Source organism: Theobroma cacao, chromosome 3 (assembly GCF_053813885.1).
Source record: "Theobroma cacao isolate CCN51 chromosome 3, ASM5381388v1, whole genome shotgun sequence".
In the NCBI taxonomy this organism is placed as follows: Eukaryota; Viridiplantae; Streptophyta; class Magnoliopsida; order Malvales; family Malvaceae; genus Theobroma; species Theobroma cacao.
Window position 1 is genome coordinate 366,072 of NC_142641.1, and position 20,653 is coordinate 386,724.

At 36.7% G+C, this 20,653-nt stretch overlaps 2 protein-coding genes across 2 annotated transcripts; one reads left to right on the forward strand and one right to left on the reverse strand.

Annotated features, from left to right (window-relative positions):
• The first annotated feature begins 1,598 nt into the window (after nt 1-1,598).
• On the forward strand, nt 1,599-10,260 carry LOC18603845 (LIM domain-containing protein WLIM1-like). Its single transcript, XM_018118409.2, has 5 exons — nt 1,599-1,947; nt 3,695-3,791; nt 3,892-3,932; nt 4,075-4,161; nt 9,798-10,260. The coding sequence occupies exons 1-5, from the start codon at nt 1,810-1,812 to the stop codon at nt 10,002-10,004; spliced, it is 570 nt and encodes a 189-aa protein (XP_017973898.1). The 5' UTR covers nt 1,599-1,809; the 3' UTR covers nt 10,005-10,260.
• Nucleotides 10,261-13,596: 3,336 nt separating this feature from the next.
• On the reverse strand, nt 13,597-14,963 carry LOC18603846 (uncharacterized). The gene is made up of 3 exons (XM_007036061.3): nt 14,552-14,963; nt 14,280-14,419; nt 13,597-13,990 (listed from the first exon to the last, which is right to left on the reverse strand). Exons 1-3 carry the CDS (start codon nt 14,838-14,840, stop codon nt 13,880-13,882), a joined length of 540 nt encoding a protein of 179 aa, XP_007036123.1. The 5' UTR covers nt 14,841-14,963; the 3' UTR covers nt 13,597-13,879.
• Nucleotides 14,964-20,653: the final 5,690 nt, after the last annotated feature.

Genomic DNA, 20,653 nt, shown 5'->3' on the forward strand with positions numbered 1-20,653 from the left:
AAAAATATTTCACAAGCTGGTAGCATGGTACTATCGTAAGCAATCTTTAAAGTTATTGTGCTTCAATGGTTTAATCATTTTTTCTCATTTTTCAATAGAGTTGCCAGACTGTGAAAGAAATTCAAAATAAGCCAAAAAAAAAAAAAGGTAGGGCAACATTGGCAGCATTTTTCCCTCAGTCCCACATGAGAATAAATTAAGAAAATAGAAAATGGTTAGGTACAGCTGCATTTGTGTTTCTTTTTGGCATGGTGTAAAGAAGAAAAATGAGAGAGATGCCTATCAACAAGGACTTTTCAAAGGGCAAAGTGAAACCTGAAAAGCAGGCGATGAATCTCTTCAACTTTAGTTGTGGCCACCAAAAAAGAGAGAAAAAGAAATAGATTTGGCATTTGGGTGCCCAGAAAGTGAGAAAGGAGGATTCCTATTCCAAAGTTGGAGTTCATAAATCAATGGAAAATGGGACTGAAAATGTCATTTAGACTAGAGAAAAAGTCTTTTCTTTTAAGCTTTTTGATTGTTTCTCTGAGTTTCCCATTTCAGAAATGAGAATACTAATGAAGTAGAGGGAATGTGTCATTGTCAATACCCAGCTAAATCTTCTAAAATTAACAGCAAACTATTTGCTTTGGGTTTCACCCATTTTCTAGCATTGAGGCAGCAGGAAGAAATGATCAAATTCAATCAATTCCTAATTGAGAAACAAAAGCATTCACTGCTGTAGACGCATCAAGCTGCTAAAACCAATTCAAATAAAATTGATTGCTAACCTTGTTTTGGTGCAGAAAATGATAGTCAAGATTAGACAAATTAATTGGTTGATTCAATCATTAAACTTGTTGAAACTTGCATTTCATGTATGAATTTAAACTTCTTTAATTAAAGGAAATACTCAAATCTAAAATCCCAAATTTTTCTTCAAATAAAAATACCCCATCAAGTTCATCAACTTCTGGTCCAATTGGGTGGTGAAGATATCACAGGGGAACAAGTTAAATTGGGCAGGAAAAGAAAAGAAAAAGGAAAAAAAAAAAAAAGCAAAGGAAAATGAAGTGCTTTATTATTATTTTTAAAAAAAAAAAATTAAAAAAATAATTGGGTTTGAGTTGTTGGATTGTGCATGCACTCTATCTGTCACCTTCATATAATATAATGACAAAAATATATTTTGGCAATGGAATCATACTTCACGTTATGACCCACCTGACATACCCCCTCAAATCTTAACCGCCCGCCTATTTACTAATCTTACCCTTATGTCAATCCCTGTTTGCTCACTTGCTCCATCACCACGTCCATTCCACATCCTTTACCTGAGGATGATTCTCCCACCACGCGCTTTTCCAGAGAGTGGTACAAAGATTTCCAAAGAGCGAAAGAACCGCGATTGTGGCCGAATCTGGGAACTCGGATTTAACTGGTTTGGTCTGTAGAAGGTGGAAATGAATTCAGTAATTCCCTGTTCGCAACAAACATGCGACACCTGTCCGAAATGAGGACATTACTGTAAGTTCACTGACCAAAAATGACTATTTTAGCCTCAAAATGTGGACAGCTAGCGCTTGCTATTGCCTATTGCTCCAAAAGTCTACGCCAAGACCAACTTCAATTATCCGTGAGCTGTAATCGCACACACAAGGGAAATGAAAGAAAAGTGAGACAGACAGATAAAGGAGAGAGTTCTTGTTTGGAAACAAAAAAAAAAAAAAACAGTCTCCTTCTCCTCCTCGCTCTTGTCTGAAGTCTTAACATCAACCCAAGTTACTCAATTTTGCAGTGTGAATTTTGATTGGTTTAATTTGAAAAAAGATGGCAACCTTTGCAGGGACTACCCAGAAGTGTAAGGCATGTGAGAAAACTGTTTACTTGGTTGATCAGCTCACTGCTGACAGCAAAGTTTATCACAAAGCTTGCTTCAGGTGCCACCATTGCAAGGGTACCCTTAAGGTAATACCTTTCATTCTTTCTTTCTTTTTTTTATGCGTAGCAAAGCTTGTTAAGTTGAGTTTTGTCAATAATTTTGGTGATGCACCTTCCCCTTATGTTACTTTGAATTTGATCATGTCTTTTTGTCTAGTTTTGCTTGATTGTGGATTTTTAAAATCTGGGTTTGGATGTTGAGAAGTTTATGACTAGGATTATTTCTTGTAGTTGCTTATATGGTTCAAGTTTCTATTCAATCCTTTGTGTCCTTGTTGACTGATAATATGGAAAGACGGCTTTCTTAATGAATCTCCAGTTATGAACAATGATCCAAGTTCTTCTTGGTGTCAAAATAGTTTTTCTTAGTTTCTTTAGTTTTGTGCCTAGCTAATCAAAGCTGCCTGCAAACTTGTGAATTGGTGTTTTGAGATCTGAGCAGTTTTCCATAGAGTTGAGGATACGTATCATGTTGCTTCATTGGTCTAACCAGTAGGTTTTTGGTTTTTTTCTGATATTACAATGACTTGTCTAAAGAAAACGCTTATCAGTTAGAAGCAAACTGAAATTATATAGGATTTGCTATACATTAGTTCCCTTGAGCCATTTGGAGTTTGTAAGAGAAATGAGTGCAACAAAATAAAGGAAGAAGATGCTGAGGAATCATAAACATATTATGGTCAAACCCCAAGAATCACATTGTCACCTGTTTTTAGTAGTTTCTTCAGGAATGTTCCAGAGTCTTAGAATTCTGCATTTGATATCAGCAGATATGGCAGGAAAAACAGTTTCTTCAGTTTTCTTCTCCTTGGAAAATTGAGATTTTCTAGAGTTGGTACATAAGCTGAGGAAGGTAATTTCAATAGCATTACAGGAAACATTCTTCCTTTTAGTTTGAGGAAAATCCCAGCCTTGAGATCAAGCTTTTTGAAACAGCGGTCCTTTATTTTATTTGGTGTAAGGGAGTAAGTGGAGAAGTGGAAAAAAAAAAAGAAGAAAAATTACATTCTTTGTGGAATCATAAAGACTAATGAATACATTGTTCTAAGGGCATTGAAGTATGGGTAGAAAATGGAAGTAGTTAACACTTATCAGACCATAAATAAAGTAGAGGCACCAGCCAGCATTAATTAAGGTCTGTTGGATTTGATGGAGATAAGCATTTTTTTTCTTTGGGCCTCAAACGAACAATGGATAGATTTGGAATCTCAAGCCTTATCCTGTATTCAACTATAGAATCAAATTTGTGAAAATATTGGATACTTAAAATGTTGGTAAAGATGTATGCCTTTTTTGCACGATTGTTGACTAACCGCAACAGCAATGAAAAGGTTTCCCATTCTGCAAAATGGGTTTCTTGATTATGGGCTTTAATTTCTCTATTCAAGACTCCTATCTGCTTGGATATTGAAGCTTAACTTGTAGCCTTTGTATCTCTGAATTGGATGGTGAGAGTTTATCAGAAAAAAAACTATTCAAGATTGTGTAATCTGAAAAAGAAAATGAGCAAAGTTCATTAATGCTTCAATGTTTGTGTTATAATTTTTGTTGTCTGTCTTGTGCAGAGGCCTGTTTTATGCTTCAGGGCACTCATTTAGAAATATACTATTACTAGTATAAATAAATAAGTTCCTTGGGGATTCTCAAGTCTTTGCTGGGTGTTGCAGCATTTAAAATAAAGAAGAGATATTGCTCGTATTCTTTAGTTGTATGCCTTTGTTCTTGTGTTACATAAGCTGTTTGCTCATCCTTTTTTCTTTTCTCAAATTTGCAGCTAAGTAATTATAGCTCCTTTGAGGGTGTCTTGTATTGCAAGCCTCACTTTGATCAATTGTTTAAGAGGACTGGCAGCTTGGATAAAAGTTTTGAAGGTGCTTACTTTCTTATGCTTTGTTTTTATGCTTATTTACTTTCTCGTTATCTCCGGTTCAAGCCCAATTGACAGGTTATTGTTTACTTTATCTCTGTCAGGAACTCCAAAAACTGTTAGGGTAGACCGATCAGCAGATCAGGTAAACCCCCCCCCCCCCCCCCCCCGCCCCCCCCCCCCCACTGTTTGATATTGTAAAACTCATTTCCCAGTCATAAAAATTATGTTTAGCTCTTAAAGTCGTGCTACCATACTTGTTGCTTATTCTGAGTGGAACTCTGCAGGTAACCAACAGTAGAGTTTCAAGTCTCTTTGCTGGAACTCAAGAAAAATGTGTCGCTTGCAAGAAAACTGTTTACCCAATTGAAAAGGTAATTATAGCAAACTTCATATCGTTATTTGCATGACCTGCAGGAAAAACAAACCATTTCTTCTCATCATGTTTAAGGCATACAAAGGCCCAATCTGGTTTGATTGTCAGGAATGAATTTCAAAACCATTTTAAGAAATTAATCTGACAACAGAGAGCATGTTGTTGACAAAATTACTTCATTTGTTTGATCTGAAAGGCTGGGGAGGCATCATCTCAATATCTCATGGGAAGGTGTTGGAAACTCAGAAATTTCAGAAAGAAAAATGAAGATAAGCAAAGGTTTCAATGAATAAAGAACAGAAGAAAAATATCTGGAAGAGAAAAGCTCATTTTTCATTAAGTAACAGAGCAACATATACAATGGAGGATAACCAAATTTGCCAGCACCAGCTGTACACACCCACCTGAGCTGATATCCTACATTCTAGGAGCATAGAGATCTGTGATAGATACCCTGCCACAAAACAGACAGTAGACACCAAGCATAACAGCATATTTTGAAGGAGGAAAGGAAAGTAAAATCCCTAACAATTGGGGAAAACAGTAAATTTCAACAGTAAAGGAAATATAACACTGCATAAATAAACTTGAGACCAAAACGACAGCAGAACAACATCAAACGACAACATAAGACTTCAATACAAAATGACACCTTATTGACTCTCTGCCTTAGTGCCACTTTCAGTAAGTAGCACACCATTTCTCAACACACCTCCTTGGTGTTCATCTTGCTGACCCCCAATAGCATCCTCAGAAATTCAAACTTCTCCTTGTTCAAACATTTAGTGAAAATATCAGAAATTTGTTCATGAGTTCCACAATGAAGTACCAAGATCTCACCATCTCTAACTGCTTTTCGGATGAAATGAAACTTTACCTTGATATGCTTAGTTCTGCCATGATGAACAGGATTATTGGCAATGGAGATTGCAGATTTATTATCAATCATTAAAGGAGTGCCTACTTCTTGCTTGAATCCCAAATCTCCAAGAATTGTCCTGATTTAGATCACCTGATTGGCAACAGCTGCAGCCGAAATGTATTCAGCTTCAGCAGAGGATTAGGCTACCACCTCCTGTTTCTTGGAGTTCCAGGAGAAGGTAGCACTTCCAAATCTAAAGCAATAACCACTTGCACTCTTGGCATCATCTAAGTTACCAGCCCAGTTACTGTCACAGTAACCAACCAAGTCTCCACTCTTCTCCTTTTCAAACAAGAGACCATAATTCACAGTTCCTTTTAAGTATCTTAGAACCCTTTTTGCAATGATATAATGATCTTGGAAAGGTTTCTACATAAATCTGGAAAGTAAACTTGCTGGATACATCAGATCAGGTTTGGAAGCTATTAAGTACAATAAACTTCCAATGATACTTCTGTAACTTGAACCTGTAGCTTCTGAGGCCCCATCCTCTTTACTCAATTTATAGTTTGAGGCAATTGGAGTTTCAACCGCTTTACAATTGTCCATTTGAAATTTCTTCAATAGCTCAGATGCATATTTGCCCTAATCAATACAAATATAATCTGAGTTTTGAATAAATTGTAATCCCAAAAAATAGTGCATCTCTCCCAAATCCGTCATTTCAAACTCTTTCATTGACTTGATCTTAAAATCAGTTAAGAAACTAACATCTGAACAAGTAATCAATAAATCATCAACATATAGGGAGATAATTACCTTAACAGAATCTGAATGACTGCACACCTACAGTGTAGGCTCATTTTGACTCCTTTGAAAACCTTCAGTAATGAGAAATGAGTCAATTCTGTCATACCAAGCCCTTGCAGCCTGTTTAAACCCAAACAAAGCTTTCACTAGTTTACAAACTTTAACTTCAGTCCCTGGTTTGATGAACCCTTCAGGTTGATGAACATAAATATCTTCAGTAAGATAGTCATTCGAAAAGGCAGATTTCACGTCAAGATGCTAGATCTTCCTACTTTCTTGAGTAGCTAAAACAATTAACAGCCTTATAGTATCATGTCTTGCTATTGGAGCCAAAGTCTCCCAGTAATCCACACCTTAAATTTGAGAATATCCTTTCACTACAAGCCTTGCTTTGAACTTGTTCACTATTCCATCAGCATTAAGCTTTGTCTTGTAGATCCACTTTGTCCCAATTACATGCTGATCAGTTGGTTTGTCCACCAATAACCAAGTATCATTCTTCTCAATCATCAGCATTTCATTTTTCATATATTTCACCCATTTATTGTCTTTTGCAGCTTCTACATAATTAGTAGGTTCACATACTACAACATTACACCTAGCATAGATATCTTGTAGGGACCTTGTACCTCTCACTGCCAATCTTTCATCTTCTAAGTCTTCTTTTGAATCATCTTCATTTTGAACATCATCAGGACTGACATTGTATTTGTCAAAACTCACAACATTAGACTTTTCCCAGTCCCACATTGAGCTTTCATCAAACTTTGTGTCCCTACTTACAAAAACCTTCTTTGTCTCCACATTATATAACTTGTAAACCTTAGTAATTTCACTGTATCCAATGTGAACAGCTACAATACTCTTCTCATCTAGTTTAGTTCTTCTGCCATCCGGAACTTTTGCATAGCATGTCCTACCAAAAATCTTCATATGATTAACTGATGGTTTGTAACCAAACCAACTCTCATAAGGGGTCTTACCTGACACAGCTCTTGTAGGGGTTAAATTTAACAGGTAGTTAGTTGTGTTAACAGCTTCTGCCCAAATGTCTTTGGCAACTTTTTCTGAAATAGAAGGCACCTAGCCATCTCCATAAGTGTCCTATTTTTCCTCTCGGATACCCCATTCTGTTGAAGGCTATAGGTAGCAGTTAACTGATAAGTAATACCAAGCTGAACCAGATAATCTTCAAACTCAGCAACAGTAAATTCATTTCCATTATTAGTTCTTAAGGGTTTTTATAGAAGTGCATGCTTGATTCTCAACCAACTTTCTGAACTTCACAAAATTCTTAAAAGCATCAGACTTGGATTTCAAGAAAAATAGCCAACAAAATCTGGTATCATCATCAATAAACAGCAAGTAGTACCTGTTACCCCCAAGTGATTCAGTCTTCATAGGTCCTCCCTAGTCAGAATGAATGAGCGGCAACTTGTTAGTAGCTTTCCACCTCCTCTCTCTTGGAAATGAAGTCCTGCTCTGCTTGCCAAACTGACAAGTTCCACATAACTGTTCAGGCTTTGTTATCTTTGGTAAACCTTCAACCAGCATATGAGAAGCCATATTCTGCAAAGAGTTATAATTAACATGGCCTAACCTTCTATGCCACAGTTCTGATTCATCAACAGCATTGAAATAAGCTTTATGCTTGGCATGCTTCCAATCTATTGGAAAGCATTTGTTTCTCATTTCAACAGTTAAAACTTCTTCTCCCTTAGGATCGAATATAGTGCAGAGAGAGCATACTGACTCTCAGTAAGCTGTCCAACACTGAGTAGATTTTGGTTAGCCTCAGCAACAAAAAAGACATTGGAGACATACTTGTTACCTGACTGAGTTTCAACCATGACAGTCCCTATACCAAGTTTCGTCAAAAATGGTCCATTACCAATCTCTACTCTGGACCTATAACTCCTGTCTATTGTAGCAAACTGACTCTCATCACCAGTTAAGTGATTTGAGCAAGCACTGTCAATCAACCATAAATTCTTCTTGACAGATTCACCTACTTCTTGAGCCACGAGTAAGACTTCATCAGATTCCTCAACTTGCTCACCTACTACAGCTTTCTCATTAGACTTGGAACCTTTGTTTTCACACACCTTTTCAACATGACCTAGTTGGTTACAGGCTCTACATTTTACATGGGGCCTGTACCAACAAAATTTTGCTGAATGTGTGGTTTTCTTACAATGAAGGCAGGGCTGAGACTTCTACTTTTGTTTGCTAGATTTTCCATCTACTATTTTCTTATCCTTCTCCTTCCTTTCACCTTCATTCTTCCTTGTGCTGTAACCACTAACTTTAAGATTCCTTGTTTGAGCAACCAAACCACTATCCACCACACTTTTCTACCTAAATGCTCTTCTCTGTTCCAGGCCCTCCAGAGCATTCACTAGCACCTTTAAAGTCAATTGTCCAATATCCTTGAAATCCTCTAATGAAGAAACCTTGGACTTATATTTCTCTGGAAGGCTCACTAGCATCCTATGCGCTAACCTTTCCTCTACCATGACCTTTCCTAACAATCTCAATTGATTCACTAGGGCCATCATTTTTCTAGAAAATTCCCTAATGGTTTCATCATCTTCGATCCTTAACATCTCAAACTGTCTAAACAAATTCAAGGATTGAATCTGCCTAGTCCTATTACTACCCAAAAATTCATCTTTCAAGTGATCCCACACTTCCTTAGGACTATCTAGATGCAAAATCCTAGAGAAAATTTCATCAGAAACAGCAGACTGTAAACAGGACAGAGCCTTGTACCTTTTTGCTTTGTCATCTTCAATCTGTCGAATCTGAGCAAGAGTGGGGTTGGCATGTTGTTGAACAGGGTCCTCTTCAGTCTCCACTACCTCCCAGATATAGTATGCTTTGAGGTAACATTTCATTTTCACGGACCATATGGCATAGTTTTCACTAGTAAAGACTGGTGGAGCTGATGTGTTGAACCCGGCTATAGCCATGAAAGAAAAAAACCACACAGAAGAATGAACAGGAAGCTAGATGAAGATGATAAAATGAAAAATAGACCCTTAAGACCTATTGTAAGGCTCGGATACCATGTTGGAAACTCAGAAATTTAAGAAAGAAAAATGAAGATAAGCAAAGGTTTCAATGAATAAAGAATAGAAGAAAAATATTTGGAAGAGAAAAGCTCATTTTTCATTAAGTAACAGAGCAATATATACAATGGAGGATAACCCAATTTAACAGCACCAGCTGTACACACCCACCTGAGCTGATATCCTACATTCTAGGAGCATAGGGACATGTGATAGATACCCTGCCACATAAAAGACAGTAGACACCAAGCATAACAGCATATTTTGAAGGAGGAAAGGAAAGTAAAATCCCTAACAATTGGGAAAAACAGTAAATTTCAACAGTAAAAGAAATATAACACTGCATAAATAAACTTGAGACAAAAACGACAGCAGAACAACATCAAACGACAACATAAGTTTTCAGTACAAAACAACACCTTATTGACTCTCTGCCTCAGTGCCACTTTCAGCAAATAGCACACCATTTCTCAACAGAGCCATTCTCTGCATAATTGACTTGATGAATTGCATTTTCTGTTTTGTTTGTTATCAAGAACAAAAAATGTTATTAACATTTATATATGCTATCACCATTTGCCTCCTAAAGCATCATCACTAGGATTTAATTTGTTGATATTTTGTTCCTCTTGATTGTCATGAAGTCATTTCAACAATAACAGATTAAAAAAATTATAGGCAGAAAAACGCTAGACTATTGACGTCTATCCTCAAGTTTTCAGAAAATAATGGAAATGGAATTCCTTTAAAAGGAGCAAAGAGTGATGCTCAGATTAAAAATGTAGAACTGTGAATGTATAGCCTCTAAACATAATCTCTGCCATGCATCTTGTAGTATTTGATAGCTCAACTTTGCTGGTTGTTCTTACTCTGATATTCATCTATCCTCAGGTGGCAGTTGATGGCAGCTCCTATCATAAGGCTTGTTTCAGGTGCACCCATGGGGGCTGTGTAATCAGCCCATCGAACTACGTGGCCCATGAACAACGTCTATACTGTAGGCATCACCACAACCAACTCTTCAAACAGAAGGGGAACTTCAGCCAACTTGACAAGCATGAGGAAGTCAAGGAAGTGACTGAGAACATTGTGGCCTAGGTATCCAGTTTCTAAGAAAGAGCCAGATTTCAACTTTTGAAGCAAAGCTGTTGTTGCATTTACTTTCTACGTAGTATATACCATATTATATATATATTGTATGTCACCGGGGAGAAATATTTAGCAGGAGAGTTTGAGTTTGTTGCTAAATTTTTGTGTGTGAGCTTTGAATTGATAGCAAGTTGGTGTTCAGTCCTTTTCAATAAACTATGTTGATATAACGCAAGAAAATATCCTGTTAGATCTTTGATTAGAAGCTTGATGTGTTTTGAGCTTTTCTTTATTTCAATAACCATGGTGCTTTTCTTTTCTAGCGATGCTGCTGTAATATATACCATCAAAGATGATAAGAGTCATGTAAAACTTCAGTAATCGCCTTGGCTGGAAAGAGGACAAGCACGGCTCCAATCATTGATGCTTTTCCCCAGCTGAGAAGTTTGTTTTATAGATTTGCTTTCTAGCAATTCCCAAACGAAGCATGAGCTGGTTTTCTGATATCAGGACCCTGACTTGGATTAAAAATACTTTTCATAACGTAAACACCCATGGTTATCCCCATTGTAGTCTTCCTGAGCTTACTTACGTAACTAACTAGCACCAAATTATCTCATAAAAAGAGACTGAACAAACACTCATGATCAGATATAACGGGCCACAGGCCTCTAACACCAATAACCAATCCTGACATTTTTCAGCAACCTTGGCTGGTAAGTCGTAAATCATAAGTCCAGTATCATGCAGATATGCACCATTGTTTTAAGCCCAAATTTGAGAAACGCCTTCTTCCATTTTCCTTCCCTGATCAACCACCTCTCCTGCCAATGCCAATCCAATCTACTGAATCTAGAATAGCCTCGATTGTTGAGTACGGAGTACCTTACAAAACTCTTTCAACGGAAAAAATTCCAGTGCCCTATGGGTCAGAACTAAGTTTAGTAAATTGCATACTTTTCCAAGAATATGCTTATTGTTTCATCCAAATGACGCTCGAGGTATTAGTGTGATCCTAGATATTGTCCATATATTCCAAAGTTTAAAGGCCTCTTATCTTTGTGATTTGTCAAGTCCAATTTATCTAAGCATGATCGTGTTTGCATAGTGTTTGCAGTTTTAACTCCCTAGCTGAAGGGAATTAGTTTTAGGTGAAAATAGTTGATAATGGATTTTGCAGGGTTACATAAGATGTGAGAGTATATCTTTTTTGAACATATTGCGTGATGTCTCATCCCTTATCAAATGTAAATGTCTTTATTAGTTTAAGTCAATTATTAAAAACTTAAATTTTGAAGGATCATGTGATTTAAATTTAAAAAATTATTAAATTAGTAATATTTGAATCTGAATTGTTATAATTAAATTGATTGATGGCATATTTTAATTTAATCAGGATACCTGATTTAAATGATTGAAAGGGATGTTTTAGTTTTACGAGGGCCGTTAATTGATGGGATTGGCTATATCAAATTTTATTCTTCTCTTGATAAACTAGAGTGGATTGCTCAAGTGAGTAAACAGGGGGGTGAATGCAGGGAATGAATCAAACCTTGCCCGCATTGTGATCAGAGGTCATGGTCAACGGTACTGTTTATGAGTTTCTCTGATCAATTGCATCTGCATCATATACCAAAAGTCTAGCTAGGCAAGGCTAGGAGGCTATGCTCCCATGTCCAGGCCAGAATATTTCTGTTTTTCAAAGGAAGCGGCTGGGATAATGCTGTTGAATCATAAATGCTGGTTGATTGTTCCTAGTCAACCTGGAAGGCCATTTGGCCCATTTCCCAAGTCTATAGTAAAGAATTAACAGAACCCCATTTTTTTCACATTTTTCAATTGTGGAGGAATGTTTCATGTGAACAGAGAGGAGCATAAAAGACATGATTAAAATATAATAGTTGGGTTAGCAGAGTGAATAAGCAGAGGCCCAAACATTGATTAGAATAGTGGGATAGTATCTAAAAACATGTGATGATTGCCGAATCCTGAGGTGTATGGCAGAGATTAATAGTTAGAGATGATTTGCGACAAACTGGTAAAGAGGGAAGCTTGCTACAGCAATAATAATTGGTAGGTATCCATGCTTTCATACTTTGAATGTAAGCAACGCAAGTTGCATGACGCTGCTTTTCAGTCAATGTGATCATCTCTCAAGATTTGCTGAGAAAGTTGAGCCTGTTCCCTCTGATGGCAAAGGTCTTGCAAGAAATAATTTCGATGAAAGTCTTCCGCAATAAAGAAAGGGGATGTCGCTGTTGAAATTTGAGCTACCCTATCAATAGGAACCATTCATTCTATGCCTGGATTAAAAGCTGTTATTCTCAAAGCATTAATTAGGTTGTGACAGCATTGTATGACACCGCAGGCTCAATCAATCAGGTATATTCAAAAGCCAACGACCTGATAAATGGAAATATTGCTCCACAACTCACTAATCTCATAGTTTTTTAATAGAGACAAAATTTGTATGAGGCTTCCAGTAGATGGCCCACAGAGAGAATTCCTGTGTGTTTTCCAGGAGTTGGACGATTCATATGTGTTAAAATACCAAGTTTTTAATTTTCCCATGCTTAGAGAATGTTCTGACTCTCAGGTGGGTTGCAGTTGTTTCACTCAAATGTTTTCTGCTAAGTGGCGCAATAGTTTTATTTGTTAGCTTGTTAAAGAAAGGATCAAGGCATCTTTTGCTTTGGAACCTATGGTCGGTCTGTCTTGCTCTTGAGTTTGGCAGTGGGACTTGCGCACGAAACAATGCTTTTTTGATATTAGGAAAAGATTCCTCTTCTTTTAAATGGGCCGGAAATTATTAGTATGATGAGGCGTTTCAAAGTAAAAAATGTACATGCCTTACGATTACTGGTAGTCTTTTGTTACATGTCCCACCATTTATTCTTCCATAGCCATGAGAATGCTGTTCACATTTCTTCTGATTCAAGTCCCTCGTGGCGAGCAGAGTCAGATTCCAGATGCTTGTTTGCTGGTTCTGCATCTGCTCTGAATGCCTAAGAAGTAATATTAGTTCCAGGATATTTCCATGAGTGTCTATCATGAGGAAAGTGGTGAAAATTTTGATCTCTGAAATTTTCCATTGGTTCCCAACCAGTAAGTGAAGCTGCTCGAGGACATGATCATCTCGTATCTGTACTTGATTATGGCTTCACCAGTTAATTAGTTATGGCCTTGATGGACCATATAAGGAAAAGAAATGGTCCTTCAAAGCAATTATTAAGACCTCGATTCCTTGTATTTTGGTACTCCGGAATTGATATCTGGCCTACCTGCAAAAACAATTATTGCTGACGTATAGCTAGCTCTCTTTGGTACTCATATTCTCCTCTCACTGCATAGCTGCCCTATTCCTGAAAGTACCTTGTTTACACTAATATATTCAAGTTAAGCTCTGTAAAACGGCAATGGCAGCCATGACAGATTACACTGTTGCTTAATAATTAATTTTTTTTATTTTGAGGTATTAGTTATGCTAATTAAAACTTTGGAGTTTGGCCCTTGAAACTTTTGTTTCTGTTACTTAACAAACTAAGACAACCTTAATTTATTATGAATTAAGTATGTAAATGGGCTCATTAAACTTTTGGAGTACTATGGAACAATACTCTTGACTTCATTACATAACAGTGCTGGATTACAACTCTATTGGGTTTGCTTCACCCTTTTTGATATACAATTATGCATTGCTCAGATCTGCACCTTGAAGAAAGTTGGGGTGTTTTTTTCTTGGTTTGCTACCTGCATCCCTAAAGTGAGAAACTGTATTTGCTTTTTACAGGTTAAAAAGGTAGCCTGGATTTCTGTGCGGCAGGAGCCAAGCGTTGCTCCTCTCTGTGTCTTATGCAGCATATGTGGCAAAATGCGAATCATCCTTAGCTTGCAGCCTCTGAGATGCTTTGTAATGAGGGCTGCCATGTCTTTGATCTGGCAGCAGAGTTGGCTGATGGTGTTGATCTCGGCCGGTGCCTTTCATGTTTGCTCACCTGCACATGGTTAATATCATCAGAAAAAAATCCATACAATTATATGCTCATTAATTAGCCAAATATTTATCTTTTAAATCTTCAAGCAGTTTGATGTTCTCAAAAAAAATTTTGTTCTTTGTTCTAAATCCTAAATGCTGCACTAGGAAATTTAAGCAGCACCGAGGCAATTTTATTCTGAAAATAAAGCTTTTCAATTGCAAGCACATGCATATATAATTTCTAATGATTATCTACAGTAATAATAAACAGAGATACCATCTAAGAATAGCTGGTTCAGGAAATTTACCTTATTTTCCTTATCTGGTTCAGATCTTCTTCCCACTGTCTCTGGCCTCAAACCAGCCTTCTCAAATGGCTTCTCTGCTGATTCTTGCTGGTTTTTCTTCATCTTTGCATGTTTCTTTGCGCACAACCCTTTCATAACTTCTAAAAACCAAAAACCAGGAAGCACATAACTCAAAATCAGATAAAATCCTAAAGACAAAAACAAGGCCTTTCTTACCAATACGAAGTAAAAACAAAGAACAAAAAAAAACAACCAGAAATATGTATATATACCTTGAGTGGTGATGAGCCTGTAAACCTGGCCAAGAACAAGAGTATCCGTCGGCCGGAGAAGCTTAATCCTTGTCAAACGAACAGGGTTGACATTGTTGGCGCTGTTGTCTGGACATTTATCATTGTTACTGGAATGATACAAGGTGGTAGAGATAAGAAGAGCAACATAGTGGCCAGGGTTCATCCTCATAATCTCACTAGCACTCATAGGCCAATAAAACTTGTCTACTTTCCCACTTGGGTGCTGAATTACCAGAGTTGCTGCATCAACAGCTTGGCAGTTCCCCATTTTCCCTTTTTCTGTTGAATGTTTTCCAGGCCTCAAAGGAAGCAAGCAAAGCTAGGAAGGAAGGTATTAGGAAGAGAGGAGAACTATGCTGCAGTGCCTTTATAGCCAACCACACCCACCAACTTTCATAAACCTTTTCTTATAATTATAAGACAGTGAGATGAAGGGTAATGAAGGGTAGATGGGTCATTTGCAGCTGGAATAAAGTAGTGATTTAGGTAATTTTAATTGGAACATGCAATGATTTGGTGAGCTGTGACTGGTTGTCTATAGGGACTAGGCGAAAGCATGGACAGAGGTGATTTCTTTTTTTCAGTTTTAAGAGAAATACGTTACCAATTCCTTTAGGTCTGCTTCCTGGTCCACCATGGTTGAGCAGCACTGTTCCATAGAGGCTGCAAGATCGCCACGTCAACTAAGATTATCCAAGACTCATCTTGGAATGGACGGTTATCCATGGATATGTGGTCTTCTTTGAATAAAAGTCGCCTACTCTTTCTCGATCGACTTCTCTTTCGTAATTTTGCATTACAAGTAAATTTATGAAAATTATATTAAGTGAGACATCAAACGGAAACAGAAATTTATATACAAACAGGTTTTTCCAACTCTAAGAAGATGGTGTCCAACAAGCTTTTGTTAAATGAAATGTTTACTGTAGCTTTTGTAAGAGAATTGTCAAATGTTTGCAGGGATTCTAGCTTAAGCTAGATCTAAGAATCTTTCCTAGTTCAATGCCAGTTAAACCAATATTCTAAACCAAGACAAATCTAGTTTTTAACTATCATATCAACAAAACTGTTGATTAGATATGTCTAGATAAAGCATCTTGGCATTTGCTTATCTCAAACTCTCAAGCTTAGTTTAACCCAAATCTCATCCATACAAAACTTTATCTAAATTGGGACATTGAGAGAGGAAGCATATGACACCAAAGGTCCCATTTGGGGCACGCTCCAGGGAGGGGCGTGAGGCAGCGGTGGACCATGGCCGGATGGGGATGAGCCATAGCCATCGAACCAGGAAGGTAGGCGTGGGAAAAGGAACCACTTTATGAGCGGCGTGGCTGCCTGTGAGGGAGAATAGGGATGACTCTCTCCTCCTTTTCTTTTTTTCTCCTTGTGCGTTACATTGCAAAAGATAGCCAAAAAGAAGGATCCAATTTGCCTAAAAGCAAAGCCTTTTTATTGACACCGTGGGAGGCCAACTAAAAATCCCTTATGTTTTGCTTTGCTTTGCTTTGCTTTTTGATTGGGGCACACACCCCTATGATGAAAAGAATTCCCTTTGCTTTTACATGTCTTAGATTTGGTACATTGTCAAAGGAATCAACTTGTTTCTAATGGATGATCAGGGGAAGTTATTTGAGTGTTCAACATCAATAGCCATGTCAAGATGACAAAGATTTCAACTAAGGATGACACCTACTGACATATATGTTCCTCTCATGTAGGCAGTGCCAAACAAGGATGAACACTAGTTTCTTTTCATACCCAATTAAATTAAACTAGCGAAATCAGCACACTCAATACCCTCACTTGCACAACCATTAAGTATTTCTCTTTCACCTGTTTTCTCAAATATTGACCAAATATGTACGTGTGTGAGAGAAAGAATTTTTGACAACTTATAACTTACTTATATCAACAAAAAATATCTAATTAAATCATACAAGTTACCGTTTTCTACTTTAATCCCTTCTTTCTTTACGATATTGTAATTAAGGGTTTGAATTAATTTCCTCCATAAAGTATACATGAATGAATATTAGATTAATATAGTAATGACCCCACCAAAAGCTTTGTATGACATGTTATATTTATGATTAGTCCATTGAGAATAATTTAGCACTCGATTTTCTTATTCTGTAATGTGTGCATTGAATCCATAACCAATTTGTGGTTTATTTGTTTTAAAAAATGAAATTGAATAACCCATTTGTGGCATTATTTTTTGTGGAAAATAATTAAGCATGTGATACATGCTTTTTATGTATGCATTTCTTTGTTTTTTCTATTTTTTTCCATCAGTCATCCCAAGCTAGTTGCCCCCTCTGTATGACAATGGAATCATGCATAACAAAGTGAAAAATCATTTTCTAATTTTATCCATATGTTAGTCTTCCTTGTTCCTTAGTTTTTTTGGCACTACCAAGATTTGGGAATTTGGTTGGGTTCTGATCTATAACTTTGCAGTACTGTTTGAATTGGTTCATGCTGGATGTTGCTTCCTGCTGGATCAAAAGAAACCTTAATTTTTCCAGCTTGATTTGACTGTGCATGATTTCTTGTGTGAACTTTAGATGCACACAATGACCACTCTTGAGGATAAAATTTTATCATTGTGTTTTACAGGGGACCAGGGTCAGTTTCCATCTTCCATGCCTGGTTGCATAAATTGGGAACAGAAACAACTTCATCATACAGGTGAAGCTGTGGGGGCACTCACCCTGCCAGATTTTTTCTGTCCTGAAATCTGATGACTGACAATTCTTTCGGTCCCTCTGAGAGTTCGAACTACCCTGATTAAGCCAGGATCTTTCAGACAAGTTCACAAAGATTAATTAACACCAAATCTCACATAGATCTCCTCACTTTTTTCACCTTTTGGCCCCATGGCCATCAAATAATTCTCATTATGCTTCACAGGCTGCTTTCCCTTTTCCTCTTTTTCCCTCTCAGGGGTTGATTATGATCTTACAAAGCTGAAAGTCTAAACCACAGAATGTTATGTATCTATCATTGTATTAAAAGAAAAGAAACCTTGATTTGGCGGTATTTTTATTAGTAGACAATTATTCCATTATGCTTTTGAATTGACTATTCCTAGGGCCTAAGAACATGGTTATCATAGACTTAAAACCAAGAACATACCTGGAAGGAAAAAGAAAGAAACAGAAAAAGACCCATTTCAAATTTTCTTTGCAATTCTGGAAAAAGGAAAAAAAATTGTAAAGCAAGATTGTTTCCATGTAGTTTTAACTCTGGCTTTGATCTTGTCTTCTGATTTTGTCACCAGGTTGCTTTGTCTATTGCACATGGAAAAACTCCAGAAAATTCTGAAATGCTGATATCTATATCATGTTCAACATTATTTTTTTTCTCAGAAAAGATAGTAGAGCTTGTAAGAAAGAAAAATTTTGGTACCACATGCTGGACTCTCTCTCACCAAATCAATCTGATCATCACATGACAAATTGTCTTTCCAAAATCTTGACAAATTGCTCATGCAAAACCACAAGCTTTTCTTGATTGATCAATCTGCAATTAATTAATGAGCCTATGAAATATCAAAAATGTGATTGAGCTAAGCAAACAGCTTCAGATTTTTTGTTCTGGGTATACAACCATTAACTTCTCAGCTCAGGTATCTATCTAGGAAAGGGACAACAACATTAATCCTTCTTTATGATCATGAAGCTTTGACCCCTCTCCTCAGCTGTAAATCTTTTCATTTTTTAATCTAAAAAAGGACCCAATATATATATTTTTGTTGCAACCATGAAAAGTTGAAATCCTATTGGAACTTGTGGCTTGAGGTCACTTGAAACCCTTTTTTTTAATTAAAAAAAGAAGTTCATAATTTAATTGACCAAAATCCTGGATAACATTTCTTAATGGTCAAAATGTCTGAAACCATGTGAAAGAGTTAGGTACTCTCCTTTCCTAAATTATTCACCATCCCGCCTCTGCAAAATATGGCCAAAGATGGTGGACTGTACCTATTAAATTAATGCATGAAATATCAGAACTTCTTTTGTACAGAATCTGTACATCCATGCATATTAAATGGAAAAATCTGACTTTTCTTAATAAATATAATTGATTCATATGCATTTGAGTATAAAAAAACTAGTGGGTAGCATTGAACTCTTCCTCCTTTTCATGAATTGAAGTGAATGGGAACAACATTTTGCAGGGGTCCCATATTGTCACTACCTGGCATTTATATTTGAAATTCTAACAACACCTCCCTCACCAAACAACATTCAGAGTAGTTTCAGGATTCTTGGGATGGCTGTTTTTGTTTCTTCTAGCTTATGTACCTATATCACATAGCACAGGAGCAAGAAATGAGCTTACTGTATAATAAGAGCTACTAGAAAACAAAAGTGATTCAGCAAAACTCCAAAATTTTCTTGCTTAATTTTTGCCCACAGTCACAGGGCTGCTTGTGGGTAGATGATGTCTATGATTAAAGAATACAGAGAATGTTCTGTCAGTTGGGTGATTTGAAAGTGCTTTCCACCTTAGGAACGATCTGATTTGAATTTGAATTGCAGAAAATAATAATCAAGTTGCTAAGGTCTTTCTAAAGAGCAATAACACAACTTTATAGCATGATTAGTACCATAATAATGATATTGGTTGCATACCCTTTGGTCAGTTTCTTTTAATTTAATGCTCATTATTAGACCAGACCTGATAATTTAATACGATGCATTAACATGACATGAAATTAAACCAATTTGGGATTAAGATTTCGTATGTTTTAGTAGAATGTTTATTACCTTTAATTAGAAGTGCTGGAATGCTTTTGGAATATTTTTATCTGAAATGCCAATTTAAACAATCATCCTATATAGAAAATGGTTGATTCATTGATCAATGAGCTAAAAAGCAAGACTAATGTGGGAGCTGGATTTTGAGATTCTCTCAGCACTTGTTAACTAATACCTATAAAGGTTGGGAGTGAAGTGATAATGTTTTTATTTGTTTTTAATAAAGTTTTTTCATTCACCAATGGAGCACTAAAATCAGAAAGGCCTTTACCACCAGGTGAAGCTTCTCCAATTCCTATCTGCTTTTGCAGCATCAGCTGCTGCAACTTTTTCAAGTGACCCTTTTTTTTCTTTTTCCTCTTGTACTCTACAGCAACTAGAAAGAATATTTACTTGTACAAAACCAACCACATATAGCCATCAGGGATCCTCCTCAGCCAGGTTCAGGGCAAACCAAGTAGATAAGAGAGAATTAAGGATCAGTTCCTCTCCAGTTTGCTCAGTCATCTGTTTTCTCTTTTTCTTTTTCTTTTTTTCTTTTTTTCCTTATTAGATTAGTCCAAAAGAAAACAAAACACCTCGTTTCCGTACCCCAAACCAATTGTTTCACCTCACAAAGTTTTGCTTCCCTCCAGAAAGATACCCTCTGAAACCTTTCTGCTGCTTTTCTAGCTTAGAAGTACAAAACCAAGTGAATGTTGGGTGGATTTGTTTGTGGATAAGCTCCCATTGATACTTAAATTTAATATTATAAATTATTTTTGCTGTGTATGTGTAAAAGGATTTATGAAAATGGAATAATCATCATCATGATATCTTCTTTTTAGGTTAGATACAAATCTTTCAGATCAAAAAATAGGAGATTCTACCATCATGAATGGCAATATTATTGAAAAGCCAGTGTGGTTGATTTCTAAAGTGTTTGCTCTGAGGAAAAAGTAGATGCAAAGCTTGAGATAAAAGCACTTGAATTAATTGATTGATGGAAATAGAATTTTGTGAAATGAACTGTATTTCCAGAAGGCAAGACTGACAACTTGCTTCTGTTCGTATTAACCCTGAAATTCATTTCATCTTGTTCCATTGTCCTCTCTGCTTTACTATATTTAATATCACCAGACCAGAGTGGATGCCAAATACGAAAAAGGGCTGAGATTCTGTAGTAGACATCTACAAGAAAGTTAGTATAGCAAGTTTTGTTATGCCTTGACATGGCCTTCAGGAACGGCCTAAAAGATGGCACTGCCTCTTAGCTACATTAGTTTTTGACAAAGATGTTAGTTATAGTTGTTTTGTTCAAAGAATTTGCAAG